The sequence below is a fragment of the Grus americana genome, chromosome 1, assembly GCF_028858705.1.
Source record: "Grus americana isolate bGruAme1 chromosome 1, bGruAme1.mat, whole genome shotgun sequence".
NCBI classification, from domain to species: Eukaryota; Metazoa; Chordata; class Aves; order Gruiformes; family Gruidae; genus Grus; species Grus americana.
The window spans coordinates 27,971,021-27,992,335 of record NC_072852.1 but is presented as its reverse complement, the minus strand read 5'-3'; the positions used below and the strand labels follow the sequence as shown (position 1 = coordinate 27,992,335).

General features: G+C 41.2%; 1 protein-coding gene across 4 annotated transcripts in view; it reads right to left on the bottom strand.

Moving 5' to 3' along the window:
- Positions 1–4,607, bottom strand: part of CTTNBP2 (cortactin binding protein 2) — a 91,896-nt gene extending 87,289 nt beyond the window's left edge. For 3 of the 4 annotated variants that reach the window (XR_008579705.1, XM_054846120.1, XM_054846163.1), the window contains exon 1: positions 4,369–4,607. Coding sequence is in view for 3 of the 4 variants with exons in the window: in XM_054846120.1 (XP_054702095.1) it covers positions 4,369–4,437 (69 nt within the window). In the remaining variant the exon portion in view is untranslated. Of the gene's footprint in view, positions 1–2,953; positions 3,076–4,368 lie in introns of those variants that run through there. The other variant, XM_054846128.1, reaches the window with a different exon arrangement.
- Positions 4,608–21,315: the final 16,708 nt, after the last annotated feature.

Below are 21,315 nucleotides of genomic sequence, written 5' to 3'. Positions count from 1 at the left end.
AAGATATCTTCAAGTCTTCCAGAATTTTACACCTTACCCTGTGCTACAATACAACCAAAAATCAACGCTCAAGAAAGCTTTAACTCACATACCACAGATGCAGTACCTCTTCCCTAAGCCTACTTGACAATTTACTGTTTACATATTCAAGGATTACACAGCTACTGTAAATCAATTGCTCCCTTTCTTGGTAAGAGTGGGTTCAGAGGCCCACTGTTATCTTCCTGAGCTCTTTCCTTCCCATCCCAATTTCCATCTCTATTCCTTTCTTGCTGTATCAACTCTGAGGGCAATGCAATGCTTACAAATGAAGTCAAAGCAGTTGGGAAAACAACAGGACATACGGCATCCTACAGATTTGCACCTCCATGCTGCTTTCACACATCCGGCTCATAGCATTGTCCCTCTGCACTTCACCTTTAATGACAGTGTGACAAGTCCACATTTGGAAGATAAAGAAACATTTACAAAGTGGACTACATTCAACAGCTTGCTTTTCTCATTCCCCGGAACCTTCACAAGAAGGGAAGAGGGGCTGTGCTGCAGGTTGTGGAGCAGAAGGCACAGAAAAGGCAATGTTGTAGTTTGGGGTAGGGAGAGGAGAGGCAGAACAGAGGTTTGAAGATCAAGACCAATCTCTCACCACAGAGGAGCAGCAGGACTAAACCAGACAGAACTGTGCTGTCTCTGCATCTCACCTACATGTTAGAACACCACAACAGCATCACACATCTGACTAGATGAAAATAACTTCTCTGAACACTAACACTACACTGAGAACTTGTATTCAGATGAGGACAGTGGTAGTTAATCAAAGTCCTTTTGCAAGTTACCATTTTCCAGGATGTAGTCCCTAATAAGAGACTTTGCTTTTCAAGGGTTATGGTCTCACTTTCTGCTACTTGCAGATAAAGGTACTAAAAGGTACCTTTTTTATTTTTTTTCAGAAAATCTTTCCAGCTGATCTAAATCAGCCTGTATAATTGATCTGATCAAACCATTATTTAGCATTTCACTATATTGACCAGAATGACAGTTCTACTACAAGCTTTCTTGCAGATCGATAGATAGTGAATATACCAAGCTAAGCATAAAATCCTACACAATGTCACCACAAAGTGTCATGGAATTTCTCTCCACTTATTTTTTTTTTTTTTTAATATTGACAGTTTTTTCTGTAGTGTAACTTTTTTGTACTGTTACTTGACCCACAGCAACCCAGACTGATCCTTCTGGGTATGCACACATCATTCTCAATGACGTTTTGACTGATGAACAGCAGCAAAATCCCTACTCATTTTAGAAGAGTCAAGATTCCTCTCTACCAATATCTTCTCTACATACAGCTTTACAGACAGCAGAAGGTACTGTATTTCAGAGAAAAGTAATGTTTGTGCTTTTGATCACTGGTCAAGCAAAATCAAACCCAGAAATTTTACTGAATAATTTTAACAAACTTCATATTTGATATAACAGGCTTTTCATAAGCTTTTTTAAAGCTACACTGAAGCTCTAATGTGTGACAAGCCAGCCCTCTATGCACAGCAGGCTGATGTTCAATGTTTCAACAAAAAGACTGTCAAATTGGATTATTTCTTGCTATTATATAATCATTATTGGTAGACATTATGCAGATGGAAGTAATTCAAACATGTTTTAAAATACACACATATGTTTTCTCTCAATTCTAGTCCAAATTGCACCAACACAATTTCACTGGCTTCAGTGCAATCAAGCTGTGCAGGTATGAAAAAGGACCAGAACCACTCCCCTGCCATTTTTCCTTGTCATCCTTACCATGATAAAAATACCAATATTTTGTGGGAAAGAAGCGGTGGGCTTACCAAATGCTGTGCTCCATCCAAGGAAACTCAGAATGATAAGATTACTGGCTTTGCTCCTAAATGTAACACTATAGAACAGTCTAGGCTTTTTCAGTCGAATTCCCCGGTGAATGTAAAAAAAGGAGGGAGGCACTTTTAATCCTTTTCTACAGTGCTTCTAAAAGCAGCAAAAAAAGTCTTATTTTCCAGTGATGTTACTGACAGTGTACCAAGATGCAATAACAGCATTTAGTATCAAGGAAGCCTACTGTACTGTCCTGTGTTATACAACTCCTGCTTACACCATACAATTTATACGTTAACTTATTAGTATTACAAATACTGTTCATAGAGTTTTTTACTGCACCATTTGTGCAATCAGGATTCTGAGAACTGAAAAAAAAAAAGAAAATATCTAAAACTGTAGTGAAAACAATATTTCCTTATAAGTGGAAGTTTAGCATGACTTATAAGATAGTCACCCGAATGCTTACTGTCATCCTAAAAGTAAGGAAAATGATCCAATTCATAATTCTGTACCTTGAGTTTAAAGACAGAAAATAAGCTATTCATACTAATCCTTCAAAAGGAACACTGGAGTATAGTATAAATATTTTTTAAAATATTTTTATTGCACAGAGGAGTTCTTTTTACTTTCCTGTACAAGACATAAAATAAAATCAACAATACATTTATATTGGCAAGGAAAAAAAGATGAAAAGGAATATTACATATTTAATGACTGAAGGCAAATTAAAAGTAATAATTAAAAAAAATCTTTTGTTATTGCTTATGTATAGCTATTACTTTTGTTAGGGAGCAACACACAGGTTACTTGCTAGCATCTCTTCAGTTTAAAAAAATACATTTTAAAAGCAGTGTGCAGTGTAGAGCTATTGCTCCTACCTTCTACAGTGAGAACACCAAATTGCATGTGTGGCTTACACTGCACTGCCTAACAGGACAACATTGGAGTGCTACTTGATTATGAGCTACTTGGCTGAATTTTTAAAACTGAAACTTAAGGCTTAATAATAATATGAGTATACTAAAGAATTCTGTATAAATATTTTTTTACTCAAAACTAGGGCTTTAAAAGTATTTAATATTGTGCTTTTATTAATTCTTACCTTAACAGTCATTTATGTCATGGTTATGTTATTTTTTTAAGACAGTGATGTTATAAATATTCACTGTGTAAGGTTTACTTTTTAAAGTAAAACTTAATTTCCACAACACTGCAGAAGTTAAAACACGCAAGGAAGATTAAGCACACAGTCGGAACAGGGTTTCAGATAAGAATTAGTGCCTGTTTGAAAGAAAACAAAATAATAATAATAAAAATGCCAGCAATACCCTCAATTTCACAGAAACTAGTGTCCCCTCCCTTCGGGGGCCATCACCTTCAGAAACGATCCCACGCAAAACGTGCACCACAGCGGTTTTACTGCCCTAAACTTTGCATGTCGCTACGAATCTGATTTTGGACCTGGCCACCCCCCATCTCACGACGGCTGTCAACCAGGCCGTTAACACGGGCTGATTAACCCCGGGCAGTCCGCAGGCAGGTTTGACCACGCCAGGTCTGGGATGCGCCGGGCGACGGAGAGCCGCCGGGCTGAGAGGGGTCCGCCGCCGCACGGGTGAGGAGCCGGGGACCCACCGAAGGAGCAGGCCGCCCGAGGGGGTGAACCCCTGCTCCCCTGCCAGGGGGTCGAAGTGAGGGGAGCCAAGGGGAGCGCAGGCTCCACCCGACACCGTTTTAACCGGCTGGCACCACACCGCGTCCCTCCACCTCCCCAGGCGCCTCACCCACCCGCAGAGAAGAAACGCCGGGAGGGGGGTTTCTGCTCGGCTTTTGGGGATATTTTAAGCGGGGAGCCAGATCCTGCCCCGGGGCGCAGGCCCGGGGAGTGGAGACGTCTCCACACACCGGCGCTCGAGGCGGGGACGGGAGGGGAAAGGACGCTGCCCCGGTGCCGAAAACGCCACACGGGAGGCAGGAAGGAGAAAGCAAGCTCCTTGCGGGCCCGGCAAAGGGTTAAAGATCAACATTTCCCCCCCCGCCCCGGTCTGACAGGTCCCACCGCCCCGTCCGCTGTCACCAACTCAGCCCGCCCGGAAAGACGGGGCGCAGCCGCCCTCGCTGTGGCAAGCGGCGGGAAAAGGGGGGTGGGTGTGAGAGAGGCGAGACCGGGGAGGGACACCCCCCCTCTCCGTGCCCCCTCACGGGCGCCGCACGCCGACCCCGCGCCAGGGCAGCGGGAAGGAACAATGAGGGAGAGAACCCGCCGCCCCCGTTGAGGGAGAAGATGGAAGACGGCAGTAAGGGAGACTCCGCAGCCCTCTCTCTTCTCCCCCGGGGCGGGACGGGGCTATGTTGCGGCTGGTCCCGCAGCCGAGCCCCGTCCCGCCCCGGGGGAAAAGGAGGGCGGAGGGACGGAGCGGGGGAGGCAGGTCTCCAAGCGCCGCTTCGTCCCATCCCCACAGGGAGCCCTCCTCGCCCCGGCTGGGTCGAACCCCCGTCTCCCGCCAAGCCGGTTACCGCTGCCGTGGCCGCGGAGTCCTCCCGTCCGCCAGAGCCCGGCTCGCCGCTCGCGCCCTCCGTCGCCATCTTCCCGCTGTAACGGCTCCGGCGCGGAGAGCGGCGCGGAGCCGAGTGGCGGCAGCCGTCGCCGCCGCCAGGCGCTTAACCCCCTCCCCGCCGGCAGCGAGCCCACCGGGAGCGGGGGCGCTTAACCCCTGCGGCGCCGCGCAGGCGGGGCTGCCGCAGCCGAGCCGCCCCCTTCGCCGGCCGAGGCGAGCGACTCCCGCCGGCGGGCGCTCAGGTTTCCCCACCCACCCCCTCCCCGTCCGCCATAAGGCGGCCCAGAGCCAGGCGGAGGAGGGGGAGCGGGACCCCACTGCGGGCTGCTGGCGCGCAATGGTGACTGAGGGGAGTGCCCCTGCCACCGGGCTGCCCGGGCCCCACGCAGGCACCGCTCTCCTCCCTTCCGTCCCCCATGGCTTGGAAGCAGGAGAATGAAAGGAAGGGTTATGGATGGGGCGGGAAAAAAAAAAGATTAAAAAAAGGTTGTTTTTTTTTTTACAGTGGGCTTGGCTCACCTGATCGGTGAGATCCTTAAACCAGCTGAAGCATTTGAAGGAAGGGCACCTCTTTGCCTCTTTCCTTCGGGGGCTGCTGACAGAGGGAGTCACCTCTCCCTCCCCATCCCCCGTGGAGGGGCTGGGGAAGGACATTTCTGCTGCCAGCCGTTGCTTGCTGGTTTATTTTCAAGGCAGGGTGGCTTCAGAGCCTGTGAAGGTGGACTTTCATCCAGGCCCGGTGTATCAGGCCCAGCACTTTGTCCCCTCCCAGCCCCAGAGCCCACCCTGGCCTGGGGCTGCTGTTTGCCGTTCCAGGCCAGCACCAAAGTCAAAGCCTGCTCTAACTCCTCCAGAAGAAGGTTTGGGCTGCTGAGCTGAACCCACTACCACACAGGCTAAACGTTCCCCTCCAGGAGCACTCCTCCGTCTGCGCCACACTGTGTGCCTCCAGGGGATGTTTCTCAAGGTCCTGTCCCATTGCTTTCCCTGGCAATGGGAACCTACCTGGTGAGCTATACATGGAAACCAAGACCAAATGTACACTCTGGAAACAGCTTCCAGCCATTATAAGCTGAACTTGCAACACTGTTCACAGCCACAGATAACTTCTACCAACTGAGGCTCCTCTGAGCCTTGCCAGTCTCCTCCTTTCACAACGCTGCTTCAGGTCTAGGTTCATGCTGAGCTCCCTTGGCACCATGACCAGACAGAAATGGGCTGATGCCTTCCCTTGATCAAAGACAGCAAATGTTCTTCTAAGTATGCTGTACCTAAGTATGTAAGTAAAAACATGCATGAACTTTTTCCCCTTTACATTACTGGAAGGGGAACTGACAAGCGATTAGTAGAATAAACTCCAACTGTAACATAAATGTACACTGAACAGAGTGAACAGAAGGCAGTGTATAGGATCCATTACAGGGCACATAAAATCCATTCAAACAGATGCTTTCTGGTTTTAGGGTTTGTTTTTCTTTTTCCTTAAAAATCATCTAGCTCTCCTCCTACTCAAGCTTTACACTTTTTATAACTATAGTGAGTACTTGCATCCTTCCCACCGCCAAAGCTGAGCAACTCCATTGATGACACAGAGCCTGAAACAACTTGTTTTTCTCAGTTCCCAGAACTCTAATACCATTTAATTGGTTTTAGGATATATTTTTGCTTGCTTACTTTATTAACAGCAAAGTACCATACATTACTCATATTTATTATTTATATAAATTTTGAAGAATATGTGGTGCTTTGCCATTGAGAAACTCAAGCCGTTTGTTTCCTATGGACTTTGTCATGCTTACTCCTTTCCAAAATGGTTTTAAACACTGAAGTTTTTAAACTGGTTTGAGAATTTATTTTCTCTTATTGATTCCTGTCTACCATTATCATTGCCAGTATTTCCCTGTTGCGTTAGAATCATCTGCTGATCATCACAGTTACTTATGTGTCTTTCTAACTGAGTTGGTGCAAAGCATGCATATAACATACTGTATAAGTACTATTTAACTCCATCCACATCACAGCGATGATGTAGCAAAGGCTGCACCATTTATCTCTGGCTGTGCTGAGATCATAAACTCTGGTTTAGCTGATATTTTATCAATTACCAAGTGTACATTTATCAAAATAACAATGAATATTAGATTAGTCATAGCTTTCCATCTCAGACTTGAGAACTGATCTCTCTTTCCTCATCTGGAAATAAATTTAGAATGTTTTCTGAGAGAGATGGGGGTGCTCAGATCTCAGCCAGCAAAAAGTTAATAGGATAGACGGACCAGCAACACTTTAGTTAAAAGCCCGCCCCCAGACAACTAATATCCAGCACATCATCCAAGCGTTGGCAGCAGTTTGACCTGATGTTGTGGTCAAAAAGATGACAGGCATGCTTTGGAAGGAGGAATGATCTATATTTCTTTATGCCATAAAATTAATCGTCACAACATTTTGAAAATATTATTGATGTTTGTAATTGTATGAGCCTGTATTGCATGTTTGTGTTTCTTCACTCTTTCCTCTAATGACAGCAACAAGGCTGACTGTTGGCATGAGAGGACTAAAATCCCTATTAGATATTACCAGTTGCTACTGGGAGTAGATTCTCATGCTGCATAGCAATCATTGCTGCATTGTCAGTGATGGTGGTAGGGCCCAAATGTCTGAGGTTTTGCTGCATGAAGAACACCTTTGGACTTGGGATCATCTTCAAAGCAGGAAATGCTTTTTCCTTGATTGCTAGTACTGCATCACCAGACAAGGTCTTCCTTATTCTCTGGTTACTCTGTTTATGCTACTGACATCCTCTCTCAGAACTGGCTTTAAACCCTCAGTAATATAACATCTACACGCATAATAAATGAGTTCAGAGAGAGGGACAGCATGATTTCGTGACTGATCCCATAGTGCACTGTCATTGCTATGCCTGTATGATACAGGGTAAAACACCTCTTTAACGCATAGCTAAGCCAGAACCCTTCTAGGATAAGAAATTGCCCATGCTTTTACAGATAAATTTATCACTACTGTAAGGCAAAGGAGTTGCTTTTCTCAAAGGAAGGTGCTCACTGTTTTACTACTAGCATGTAGCTGGCAAACGGAATGCAATTAAATCTTTTTCTGCTGTTCCAGTTTTATTTGGCTTTAGTGACATAAAGGAAAGGCCAAGCCTAGGAGCAGGCCTTACAACTAAGCTTTAAATGTATTTTTTTCCTATGATTAGAGAGCTGGCACACTGCTGCCATGGTGGAGTGTCCACACCTTAGAGGATGCAGCTGCTGGACTGAATGGTGCTCATTCCCTCCATTAGCACGCAACTGCTGTGATAGAAAATGCATGCCCTGGCTTTGCACTGGCAGGGAAGTAAACTGCTATGTGTCTCAATCATACAGTGTATTGAGGCTTTACCACCTTGCTACTAACCATTTGCATGAAACAAAAAAATTTAAATGGCATTTTATTCACACTTTTCTAAAAAATAAACCTGTGTCTGAATTTAAAGCAAGCAGGAGATGCTGAAGTCCCAAGATAAATTTTTACAGAATATTGGATATCTGAGAAAAAGTAATTAATCATTGTACCATCACAATCTTTTTAAAGGTTACCACAGTGTTAACTTAGGGCATTTCTGCCATCACCCTCATCTAGGTCTCATCAAACTAAGCCAAACAACAAATACTACACTGATTATGTCTTCAGAGAACTTTGGTCTTGTACACCTATAAGCAATACAGATCCCTCTGATAACTGAACCATTAGCTTGTGTTTTGTGAAGAAGGGGTTGCTTTCTCTGGAAGATAGCACACCGTTGTCTGAGTGAAATTCAATAGAAGAAGAATCAATATTCTAGAAGGCATCTGGGCTGTTTCTGAGGATGTTAAACTAGCATCTACAAGAAAGGTGAAAAGGAGATAAAAATCAAAGTGTTGAGAACAAAATGGAATCTCCAGTAGGCATCACTAGAAGAGATGCTTTAATTGACTACACACAAGGAGCATAGCTAATGAATAAGAAGTGTTGGAATTGTTGATTTATGAGCATAAATTCAAAAGTACTGCATATTACTATGAAGTAGTGATGTTATTCACATGACTGGAATGTTGAAAACTGGCTATAGTCTGTTTAGAAAGGCACAAATGGACAAAAAGAAGAGAAAACACTAATAAAATAGTTCCGTGTGTCAGCATTACTGACATCTCAGGAAAGGTTGTTAGAACATTTATGAGTTGTGTTTTAATGTTTAAAACATAAAATGAAGTATTAGATAGCACCTACTGAAAACCTCATATCATACTAAACAAAATTACAAGATCCTTAAGCATCTCTTTCATAGAGAAGACTGCTATCATTGAGGCTTCACCTTGAATGACATCATTCTGCCAATACTGTAACGTCCTGGAAATGTCTAAAAATTACAGGTGACAATTCAAAAAGTTCACCTTGAGCAGGAGGATTCTAAATGAGACCTCATTTTAACACACGAAGAAGGAAAGCTAGCTCCAACTGGAATCTAAAATTTGAGCATTTGCTGCGCCTAACTTTCAGAAATCTGAGCCCAGAATGGAATCCAGAAACTAAAAATGGGCACAGCCTATGAATTTGAAATGTTTATTTTAGAGAAGTCTTGCAGTCTGTGTTATGCAAAAAGAAAAGATCACACACTGATCTTCCTGGAGTTGAAATCTATAAGCCTCTACTAGGGAATCAATGTATTGCAAGTCTATGCTGTAGTGTCTGAAAAAGTTGGATATTTGATTGTTTTGCACGTGTTTCCCTATAAGGAAGAAAATGAATTATCCCCATTTTCTGTCAAAGCAAAAAAGAGAGTACAGCTTTTTAAATACCAGAAAGCTATAGGACAGTTAAAATTATCAGACTGAAAATGTATGAAAATATTCAGAAAAGCTAAAAGCCCTGTCTTATTTCTCACTTTCACTTATCTTCTGATGGGTACCAGTAAGGAATGTGAAGTAGATCCACAAGAGATTGCTAACTGAAGCAATAAAGGTGCAGGAATCAAGAATTCTCAGAACTGGTTTCCCTGAGCAGGGATGATGACTAATGTACTTTTTCAGGCATCAGCACTTCCAAGAAAAAAAAATGCATTTTTTTCTGGACATAGGAGAAATGCATTCTGCTGTGATCATATTGGCTGTAGTGGCAGCAGGCAGGGGAATTCATGCTGCAACTGCCAGACATGGAAGAGTTTGTTCCTTCACTGGCAGGAGTTATGCAGTGATCTGCGGTGCTGGGAAGTACACTACCTCATTTTGGAATTTAATTCTTAGCCCACAAATCACCACACTGTGAAATTAATTTTTTTCAGTGATTGTTAAATCACTTCATTGCAGAATCCCTTTTTTTTTTTTTTTTTTTGACAAACTATCCATTGATTGCTATCCCCACTGTTTTGGCATTTCTCCCTTTTTGTTATGCAAAAGGTTAATTTTTAAATTTTCTTATGCTGCTGACACCCTATGAACAAAATTGGATTGCTAAATGCCCCCCTGTAGGGATGAAGCTGTACCGCTGCCAAAATAGACCTCTGTATTTTAGAAGAAACTCGGCTGGAATTGAAATGATAGTGCACATAGCGGAGGCTGTCCTCTCTGCCAAAGCTCAACTATTGCTCCGAGAGCTCCCTGTGCAAGTGCAGCACTGTATGCAGGCATTCAGTGCATGAAACAGCTTCAAGAGGACCTTTACTCTGTAGCTGTAGAAATAAAATCTCAAGGGAGTTTAGTCAATTCATTGCCAAGAAGGATCAGTCTCAGTAAGGTGGTAACTACCTTAGCGCTTGGATTGAACTTCCATATGGGGACTTGGTAATGAAATGTTGTTTGTATTGAAATACCCCACTGGGGAGAAATTCCCTTGCTAATGAAACAAAACTGCTTCAATCGGTTGTTAGCTCCATCACTGACACTGTAGAACCACAGCCCAGGAGAATTAGCTCCTGCGCTGCTGACACAGAACAGAAATCATCATGCTGAGGAGTTAACTCCCTCCTGGAAAACAAGCATTTGCTAGAACAAAGGAACAAATTTTCTTGCCTGTAGGAAAGTGATGCACTTACTGATGCAATTCAACTCTTGCAATGTAACTTTATTTGTACTCTCTAAGGTGAAAAATAATTCTGTGAAAAGCTAAGAGATCTGAGAGTGTCTGTGTTCCATAAACGGAACTAGTACGATCCTATTGCCAGGACTCACAGTGACCTGAAATAAAGATAGGGAACTCATGCGTACATCTGTGGTTCAAGTTTATAGGTAACACAAGTGCTGGTGAATGTTTTAATCAGAAAAAAAAAAAAATCAGTAAGACTTTCATTGTGAAATCACAAGTAAAAAAGGTGACATTATAATTCGTGTGGCATTCAGTATGTGTGCAAAATTCACTTATTTACATGTAAATGAGGCAGACAGAGGGAAAGCAATGAGCAGGAGATAACCCTGTCTAGTCTTCCCTGTCAAGCACAAGCATCTTCCAATGTATAACTGTGCTGAAATCTTTAAGTCAGGGATTAGGGATTCTGCTTTTGCCGTACTGTTTAAATTCTGGATATCCATAAGATTATCTTTCATTAGAATTTTGATCAGCATATACCTCAAGACTGAGATCTTTTACACCATCACTTAGATTATGTGGGACTTTGGTCCCCAGTGTGTCATTTGCCTACCTTACTGGGAATTAAGTGGGAATGAGATGGAAAAAATGAGTATGAACTGGCTGTGTTGCAAAAAAAAAAAAAGAGTGTTTAGGCTCCTGAGTTTCATCGACTCTCAGTGGATGCTGGGGATTCTCCTGCCTTCTGTGCCTTGACAGTTTCCTCTGAGATTTCAAGACAGGGCATGAATATAAAACCAAAGCTCTACAGAAGATCTGCTGCAGCCAGAAATCTATATGAATATAATGACTTTACAAAATATCTCAAAAGACTGAATAATCTTGCTGCAGGACAAAGGCAGAAAAAAAAGGAAAGTCAGTGGATTTGGAATGAGGAATATTTATGTAATATTTATCTTTGCTATTTTAAAACAACTACAAAATATGATTCGTAGGAACACAGAACTGGATTGCTGATCAGTTACCCTAACCTCTTCCAGCTCCTAGCAAACATATTACACAGTTCTGTCAATAAAATGACTACTCTAAACCAAAATTTTTTGCTGTATCTTTTCTATTGAAATAGTGCTGAATGTGCTAACTTAAAACTATTCTGCATTATTTAGGACAAAATGAAATATGTCCTGATATTGGTGACTTCTCCTAAGGGCTATCAAATAACACAGTAGCTACTAATTAAACACCACAATATCTTTCCAAGTCTGAAGAAATTTAAGCTGCTATTTCAATGGAAAAACAAAGATGAAGGAAAGCTCAGTGACTTCCTAAGGACCACAGAACAGTTCAGAAACTGTCACTGAGAAAGGAAACCCTGGAATTCTGGTTTCCAGCCTCTTGCTGTTATTGAAGTGACCATCTGAGTAAATATATACATTGAATGAAATGTGCCAAGATAAAAAGATTGCACTGGAAATGAACTGGTACCTAAAAAAAATGGCACTATCAAAAAGGAATGCTTTCACAGCTGGGAAAGACTGCATTTCAATGAAGTTTGTTCTGCTCTGCACTGTATATACCACTGAGATACAACAGTATTTGTATAAAAACACTTCCCAGCCCAAGTAGTCTTTTAAATTTAATGTATGGTTCACCCAAAAAAACCCAGTTTATTGTAGAAAAAAATCAACCCTGTCACGAAAGGGAAACTATTCCAATTAGAAGTAGAACTGAACCCACAGAAACACGTCCTTTGGAAACAAGGCTCTGTTATTGGAGGATAACAAGAGGATAGTGGTTGTATTTCTGATCGTAAAATGTATCCCAAAGTATAAAAAAATAAGCGTGTGCAGCATTTGGCTTCTGTTTAGCCTTTGAAAAGGCTTTTCAGACATGCAACCTCTTAAGGGAGATTTGTTTTGCAGAGATCACTCTAGAAACAACCAGAACAGAGTAGCAGCCTAGAACAAAGCTGCTTCTCACCCATGGTGCTATGAAACAATCCCTCTCCTGCCTTTATTTGAGGCCCCTTAGGAAGCCTACGGGATGCTGGTTGCTAGGCAACACCCAAAGCAATGGTGTTTATAGCACTAGGTATTAATTATTGTCATGGGCCTTTTCCACGGAAGATCCTGAAAATATGCAATTAGACACGTCACAGGATAAGTCATTTTGCATTCTGATGGACAAGCATTATTAATCTGCAGAAAATTCAGAATTTGACAAATCGTTCAAAGGTGACTGACTGTGCCAAGCCTAATATTTTCTTTTTGTCATGCTGTTTTTTTGTGATTGCAGCAAGGGGATTTGAGCAACAATATAGTTACAGTAAGCTGTTTAAAGGTTCTGAAGTAGAATATAATATTGCTTCATATGTTTCCCTGATTAAAGTGCCTAGCCCTAAACTGATCTTTACCAGCACTTTATTCTGACTAGTTCAGGTCAGTGGTTGAGCAAAAAAAAAAAAAAGAAAGGAAGGCTTAGAATGTGAATATGAAAGTTATAAAATAAAATATTTCATAGTAGCTGCATGTTGCAACACAGAAGTAGAAATAAACAACAAATTAAAACTTGTGAAAGAGGCAAGGGTTAGTGTGGTAGTGTTGTCCTTGAGATACATTTCTTCGTATCATTCATGATACTGGACACATAATAGGCTCATATTTATGAGAAAGGAAAGTTAGCGTAAGAGTAGCTGCTCTTCCTTCTCTAGGATCACCTACCTAGGTAATCATCACTAGCAAAACAGGACGTATACAAGGTACATTCCAGTGTTAAGGGGACGTTTATCTGTTATATGAGACAGGTTATACCCCCTGGAATGTATGGGGTAGCCAAGAAGAGACTCCAGTCAGTGCAAAGAAAAGTGGAATTCACGCTAAAGCAAGTAATTACCAAAGGTGAAAACGTAACCAGCAGCATATTGGAAACTCCTGTGAAACGACAGTGACAAAATGTAACCAACACCAAAGCAAATAAATTACTGTCTCAGCACATGAACTGAGTAATAAGAAAATTAGAGAAAGAAATGATTAGACTTTTATCAATTACTGCAAGAGAAAAAGTGCTAATTATTTTCCAGTTGAAGAAGTTGAGACTGTGGATGGGAGGCTCAGGGAGACTCTAACAAAAGGTCGTGTGGCTGAAAATCTTTGTACGCACAAGGATGCTTTTCCCACGTCTTGAATACACTAACGTTTGTGCAGAGGGAGAGTGAAATGCAGCAAAAGGGGCTAGGAAGCACTTTGGTTTGTCCCGCCTGTAGATGAGGCACGTGATAGAGGGTAAAGCTCCCATTCTGTTTTCTAAGTCATGTCTGTTTAGATGGATATGTGGCAGAAAACTGTAATGACTATTGATGTCTGATGATTTGCCTCAGGATGCTTCAGAAATTGGAACACTAGTCAGGCTGGTACTGTGCTGCTTCAAATGCCCAGAGAGCACGCTAGTGAGCAAAATTATCAGGCAGGCAACAAAAACGATAAAATCAGAAAAAGTCCAGACCTGTCTTCTGCCAGTAGGTAGTGAAGAGTCCAGACATTCAATTTTGATCAAATGGGGGCAGAAAGCGTTAAAATTTCACAGCTATTTCCATGGCAGTTCTCAGCTCCAAAACATGACTACCCAGTTGTTGAGGCCACTGGCTATTTTCACTGCTTCCGACTGGGAAGGTATGAGGAGCAGGCATTTCATTCACCATTTTGATGGACACACAAATGAGATAAAATTACTGTCCTTCAGCCATTCATAGTGACAAATGTACTTCCATGAAATCTAGAAGAACATTATTTGGAACCCTTTTTTTCAAGCATAGAATCTTACCAATAGTATGTATATTTTTTAATGAAGTGTTATGTCAAGGAAATCAGTTATTTTTTAAAAAAATGAAAAGATAGTTTGACACAGACGTGCTACAGGCAGAGAAATGTAGAAATGAAATTAGTCTTCTTGAAGAAGAAAACTAACATACTGTAATTTTATAATGAATGTGAATGCATATGTTGAAAACATCATATTGCTCAAACATTTGTCATATGGAATATCTATCAGCTAGCAAAGATTTTCCTCTGGTTGTGCTTCCAAAGCAGGTGGATTTGCTGTCACTGCCTAGTTCTGAGGAGCCAGGATGCACTGCAGGATGGCAACCACAAATTTCAGGCTTGCTCAGGATGTGTATCTGTACTAGAACCTGACCAATACAGTTTGTTTACGTGACAGAACTCAGACAACAACCTACAAATAAGTGTGACTCACATCCTGCCTTATTTGCAATACTGATTTTTGACTACCTGCTGCAATCTTATAAATCTTCATAAAACCTCCTCCTCTTTTCCTGATATTTGTTTGATCAATGTGTTTGTCTTTTCTCTCACTTGTCTGATTTGAAAACATTAAATAAAAATGGAAATAAACTATGTATTGATGTTCTATGTTTTTCTCACATTTCAGGGTGTAGCTATATTACTTTGAGTTACTCTGCAGCATTGCTAGTCATTTGACACAGTGAACCATGGGCCTCAAGTTATTTATTTACTGTTGTATATCTTCTTTACTTCCTTCATTTTTCTCATTAGAAATAGCTTAGATTCATTTTATGATTCTTTGATCAGAAGTTTTCCTGAGTCAGCTATTGTATTTAGTTACAGACTCTAACTAAACTCTTCATCTCGTTTCCACTTCAGCACCTATCTGTGATATTGTTATCCTTAATCCAGTTGTCTTCAGCAATGTTTTCTCTCAGGCCCAGATCCACAAAGAGACCCGAGTCTTATTGCCCAGCAAGCTGGAAGCTAGCTTTGGAGCTGCCTGAATCCAACAGCAAAATCACCTTGGGTTGGGAATTTACACTTATGAAACTGGTTATTTTGGGGAAGAGGCAGCAGTGACAGGGCTTTTTAAGGTTCTAAAGCCTCAGTCCTACTTTGTGGATATGGAGTTTAGAGAAGCTGAACACGAGCTGTTCTAGGCGTAGAGCAATTTCACCTTCTTTTCTATCCTTGAACCTTGTCAGAGTTAATGTAATAAAATTTCATATTTATTGGACACCAGATTCTTGGCTGTTGCATGAAATGGACAGCAGAAAGAGCAAAATGATGCCAATATACATCAGCTGCAGACCTGACCCCAACCTGCAATATTCTTAAGTCCAGTACAGTATTTTTCAGTGACCTATTTAAAAAAAAAAAAAAAGCCCGTCGAAAATTTCAATTCAATGTTCCACAGTGTTGGAAAATAAGAGCTTAAACCACTTGTCCCCTTGAGTTCACTTTTTCTTAGAGTTTTGCTGAAGGTTATAGTATTATTTAACAAAAAGACCCATTCTTGCACAGTTTAGCCAGCAAGATTACAACAGGAAAGAAATCACTTGTTCCTAGAGCTGAGAGAAACACAAATGCAAATAATAACTGGTCCCCACCAGGAAAATCCTGAAATAACCCTTTTTCCTCTTGTCAGAGAGGCTGCTTTGGGGAGAGGCTTTGTAAACTCCTGAAGCCTGTTTCTGATGGAAGTACCTTTAGTAAAACAGCTAGCAACATTTGTGGCAGGGCTAGAGATGGACTCAGGTTCAAAGTCAGATAACCTTCTCTGGGGTTTCAAGTTGGTTTCACAGGTTCATATTAACTGAAGTGATACAAACATGACATTCAGTAGCTGTACCTCAGCTTCTATCCCTGCAAACTCATTAGCCTTTTTTTTCCCCATGCATGTTACTGAAAAGTAGAGCACAGTGATCATTAAGGAATACACTTGCATTCATATTTACCCATTCTCACTACAAAACTTCACTTTTTTCTAGTTGTCTTCCACTGAAATTGAAACATTTGCTACTTGCTTTGACTTCCTTTGCAAAGGTTTACCTGAATATAATTTAGAATTCCAACACATTTATTGAAATCTTGATTTAAAGTCTGAGAAAGTAAACCAGACTTAAATAAACTGAACAACATCCCTGTTTTCATACTCAGTCATAGCTAAGCTACATCAGTACATTTTGTATCACTTCTGCTGGAAGAACAATAAATCATTTCTAGGGAAAGTTTTGTCTTTATCTACTAGCTGTCCCATTCAGTGACAAATTCTTCTTGAATTCCCTCCTTGTTAGGAAACAGAGGCCTCCTTCATCATACACACTCATAATCCAAGAGAACAAAAAAACATTATAGTGGCTACTGAAGGCTGAAAAGACAGATTGATGTAGACAATTGTGAAGTGTTTTCAGTACATAGAATTAGAAAAGCTCATTTATCTGATTCACAGCTGCCTTCTTAAAAGGTAGATGAGAACATGAGGTCTGCCCTGTGTTATACGCATGTTACGGTGAATAATAGACAGAACCTCAACTAAGCAGAATCAACAATAATGGATTTTCTGAAGACTTTCTTAGCTTTCTTTTTTTGTTCTTGCTAAGCCCCTGGTGTAGCTTTTAGGACTCAATACTTCTGTCTCTGTAAAACTCACATGCTCTGACTTTTTAACTCTCATATCTTTTAGAATTTTGTTTCTGAGTGCTGTACTGAAATTGTCTAATTTTACTACCTATTTTCCTAATTAGTGTTTACTTATGCTCTGTTTTCCTAACATAATGGCACATTAATAGGCAGGAGCATAGTACAGTTTGTCAGACTGTTCTAAATCTTCTGGCAATTTCAGAAACTTGTTGGTCTCATTGGCTGCATATAAATATAATGACCTACATGATGCAGGAATGAAAGAAACGCAGTTGAAAATAATGCGCTCATTGACGTAAGAAAACCATGACTGATAGGAAATGAGCCTACACTAGTGGTGCCAAGATCACTATAGAAACAGAATGATCTTGTGGCAAAATTCAAAATGCTAATCAACTGAACAGAGGCACGAAGTCTATGAGTGCAACAGAGGAGAAAGAAAACAGCTACCAATGCCCCTACTTATAAGACAGTAAGGAATCCATCACTTAAAATGCCATACCAATGTTTGTGGCTCCCATGAGTGGAACCAAAGAAGATAAAACTTTTCATGTTGGAATTACAGTCACTCACCCTTCTATATTTGTTCCAGCTCTAATGCCACGAAGCAGGTATTGTAAACCTCATGTGATCATCTGGAGAAGTTTGTGTGTATGTGTGTTAAACCATAGGTTCCACTTTGAATATGGAACTTCTCAGCCTCCCGTGTTTCCCTGTCACATGAGGTAATGGGAAAGATCCTGTATCCTGCAGGGAGATGAAAAGATGTGGTCTCTGAACTTCCATGATGATCCATTCAAATAGGATAACCTTGAGTGAAAGAAATGGTTGCTACTTAAGACAGATTTTTCAAATCTGAACAGAGCAATGGATTTTTTCCTGAGAGCTTTCATCATTTCATCTGGCCGATCGTAAAACACCTGAAACAGAGGTTTAGCAAATATACAAGGTAGGTTTTCCACAGGTTGCTTCAGAGGAAGCTTAATCAGGACAACATAGAGGGAGGTGGATGGACTGACTAGAGGTGAAGCCATATATTAGAAACAGAAAAAGAATCCGATCTAAGTTTTGACAGTGCTTACTCTGAGGAAGAAACTGAGAAAGAGAAATCCATCCTAGTATTTAATTTTTTCATTTTAAGTGCCAGGTAAAGGTTAAAATTGTAAACGAGGGTCCCAATCAGAAGAAACTTTTAGAAAGGGAAAGCAACTGGATAGTCAGTGATAGCCACCAACAGCTTTGAAGCTCTAGGGCATGTTGACCAAAATATCTTTATAAGAAGGTTTAGTAGACACAAAGGAATTGTTTCAAAGAGGCTAAAGAAAAGACACTGTGCTGGAACATGCGTACTCAGAGATGAACTAGATATTCTCTGCTTAAATTTCCATTGTAAACACCTTGACTTCTTAAGTAATGGAATACTAGAAAATCAATAATTAATGCTAGAAAACCATCATTCATTTCCGTTGAAATGAAATCTTTCGATACGTTGAGAGACTCTCATCTTCACCATCTTCTAATAATAACTTTCAATAACTGGTAAAGTTACATATTCAAATACAAAGCAAGAACTTCCTTCAGCAAAGACCTTTCTTGGTTAGATGCATTGGAGACAGTGAAAGGACCATCATCGGTTGCTATGCAAAAAGCCTTGTTAGTACATAGACTGGTATATGAGACAGAATCATACTTCTGCTTTCATCTTATTTTTCCCTCCCCTCCTATGCTCATCTGGGTTCCAAATTTAATGAAGTTAGGCCTTTTCAAAGGGAGAGTAGACTGATGCACCTGTAACATTCATATGTGGCCAGAGCTTTCTAGGTGGTCAGCAGAAGTTTGCAGAGGTTTGAGCAAACGATTGGAGATTCAACTGCTCTGCTCTTCCTTTGCTGTGCAATAAAGGTGAATCTCAGCCAAGTTCTGGCTAAATGTGAAGTGAGTACTGATAGAGAAAAAAGAATCCCTTTATATCATCTAATTTGATGTAACAACAATATGACGAAATTGCTAAGGCACTGCCCAGAATATTGCAATTTCAGAGATAAATTGTGATTATTTCGTTATAGCCTGAGTTCTCTTCCAAGGGAGACAGGGTGATATTTAATATAAGTAGTCTGTACAATTGACTTTCTTTTTATTCCTTGTGTAGAAAAGTCATACCTATATATTTGCCTGATGACCATTACCAAGGAATAGGAAGTCAGCAATGGCCACCCTTCTGATCAGCTGCTTTGTTGCTTTATTGATCTATTTACTCTTCAAGTGAATTGTTGGTGAATGAGTGCTTGTTGAAAGGCAGATAACACGAATACTTCCCAGCACTAAGATATCATGTATGCACAGTGCGGAGAGAAAAATATTTCAATGGGGGGGGGGGGGGGGGAAGACAAGTAGTAATATGACTTGACTGCAAATTACACAGCTTGAAGCCCATCACTTGAACTGTATCAGGAAAGATGCTGGCTGCCCGCATCATCCTGTGATGCTATTAAATCTAATAAGAATAATTGCAAGTCTAGGAATGCTTCCAAGTAAATTTGCTTAATGATCTTAAACTCTAAGGAAGAGATGTCCACCTATTGCTTAATTATTTAATCTATTAAAGGGCATGTGCATAATGCAGCAGCTTATCTGCCCATCAGTACAACTCAGCAGGAATATAACTCTCTCTAATTGTTCTGTTCTGCTTTCCCTTTTCGCTGATGAATCCAGCCAAGGGCTGTTACAGCCTGCTAGGACACTGGACCTGCTCAGAGAGGTAATCACCATCTTATCCTGTAGTTCAGCGGCGCTGACAGATTACCTTCATTGGCAAAATAAAATAGTTCACAAACAGTAAAGCACCTTAACTGCATGGGACTAGACTTATCCCAGTCCTGTGGCTTCACTGATGGCTGAGGTGAACAGGTGTCCAACCTCACTACACTGGGACCTGCATGCAAAAACACTTATTTTGACTTCTCTTTTCCATAATCATACTTGCAAGCATCACGACATTTTCAGATTTTTGTATGTGCGCATATCTGTATTTATATGCGTACAGGCACACACACACAAACATGCACGTAATACGTGTATACATAAACTGAAATCTGAAAATTTAAAAAGCTTGCTTTTGATGACAGGGCTGGGAGGACAGTTTTTGCAGATTTTTCTGTATCAGACATCATACAGATAAGTGATCCATAGATATGTGTTGGTGCATTTTGTAAGTTTATATGCATACGCTATATATTAAAGATCAAGCATTCATAAACCGCTATAAGCTTGGATCTGAATCCCTCTAAATGAACTCCTCTGGATGTTCAGGTGGTGATGCAGATCTTGTGTGAATGCTCACATTAGGGAGCTATTCCAGCATGAAGGTATGGGTTTTGTCTCGTTTCCTCTGATGTTTTTGAAAAACTTCAGTTTCAGTCAGATAAGATGTGGGGAAGGTTGAGGATCCTGCAAGACTGGAAAATCATTTCCTGTTCTGCTGTTCCCTGTTCTCAAGTCACATCCATGGAAAATAAGAAGCAATGTAATTACACAAATTAAGATAGCAGAGAATCAATCCATGAAATCAAAACGGAAAAGCAATGAGCCAGGTAAAATTTAGTCACACAACATAAAAAGTACACAGTCTAGTCCCAGATCCACTTTTCTGAACAGGGAAAATAAAAAGTGATTGTTTTGTTTGAGGTTTCTGGGATCTCTTTAAATCAGAATGGTTGAGGCTGCTCCTGAACTTGTTTGTAGGGTTTCTTGGTCCTGCCTGCCTAACAGGAGGAAAGCCTATACTGCAAACTCAATTGCCTGAGTTCTGTCAGCATCGCCAAACCATGGACTCTTCTTCACTCCAGAAGTCCTGGTGAGGTAACTATGCCAAAGCAGTTAATCCACAGACAGTGGAATTGGTGAAGCTGGGTTTCTTGTGGGCCTGTGTAGTATATCCTTTAAAATACCCTCACCACAATACACTTAGCTCACCCTTTGCCTCGCTGCCGTGATGCCTATTGTCCTCCTAGCTTACCCTGCAGTACACACAGCCTCCTCCCAAAGCCCCATACCCTCTCTTCACACCCCAGCGGTCCTCCAGCCTGCGGGTGTTAACCTAGCTCTTCCTTCACCAACGCTTCTTATGAGTCCAAGCTATTTTTTCAGCTTTTAGCTCTGTAGCCTGGCAAAATGTGCATGCTCTCTGGCCGGTCAGGGCATGACTGCTGATTGACCAGCTAGATGCTGCGAAAGAGATCACATTAAATTCTCTCTGCCTTTACTTCAGAGGAAACACTAGTAGGGTCTCTTCTTCAGTCAGCATCTAGATTTCAGTGTAGACATTTGTTGTATTTGAGATCTCTAATCATCTGCTCTACGGGGCTGAAATTGGTCAAGGAGTACCAGAAATAATGAGGAGA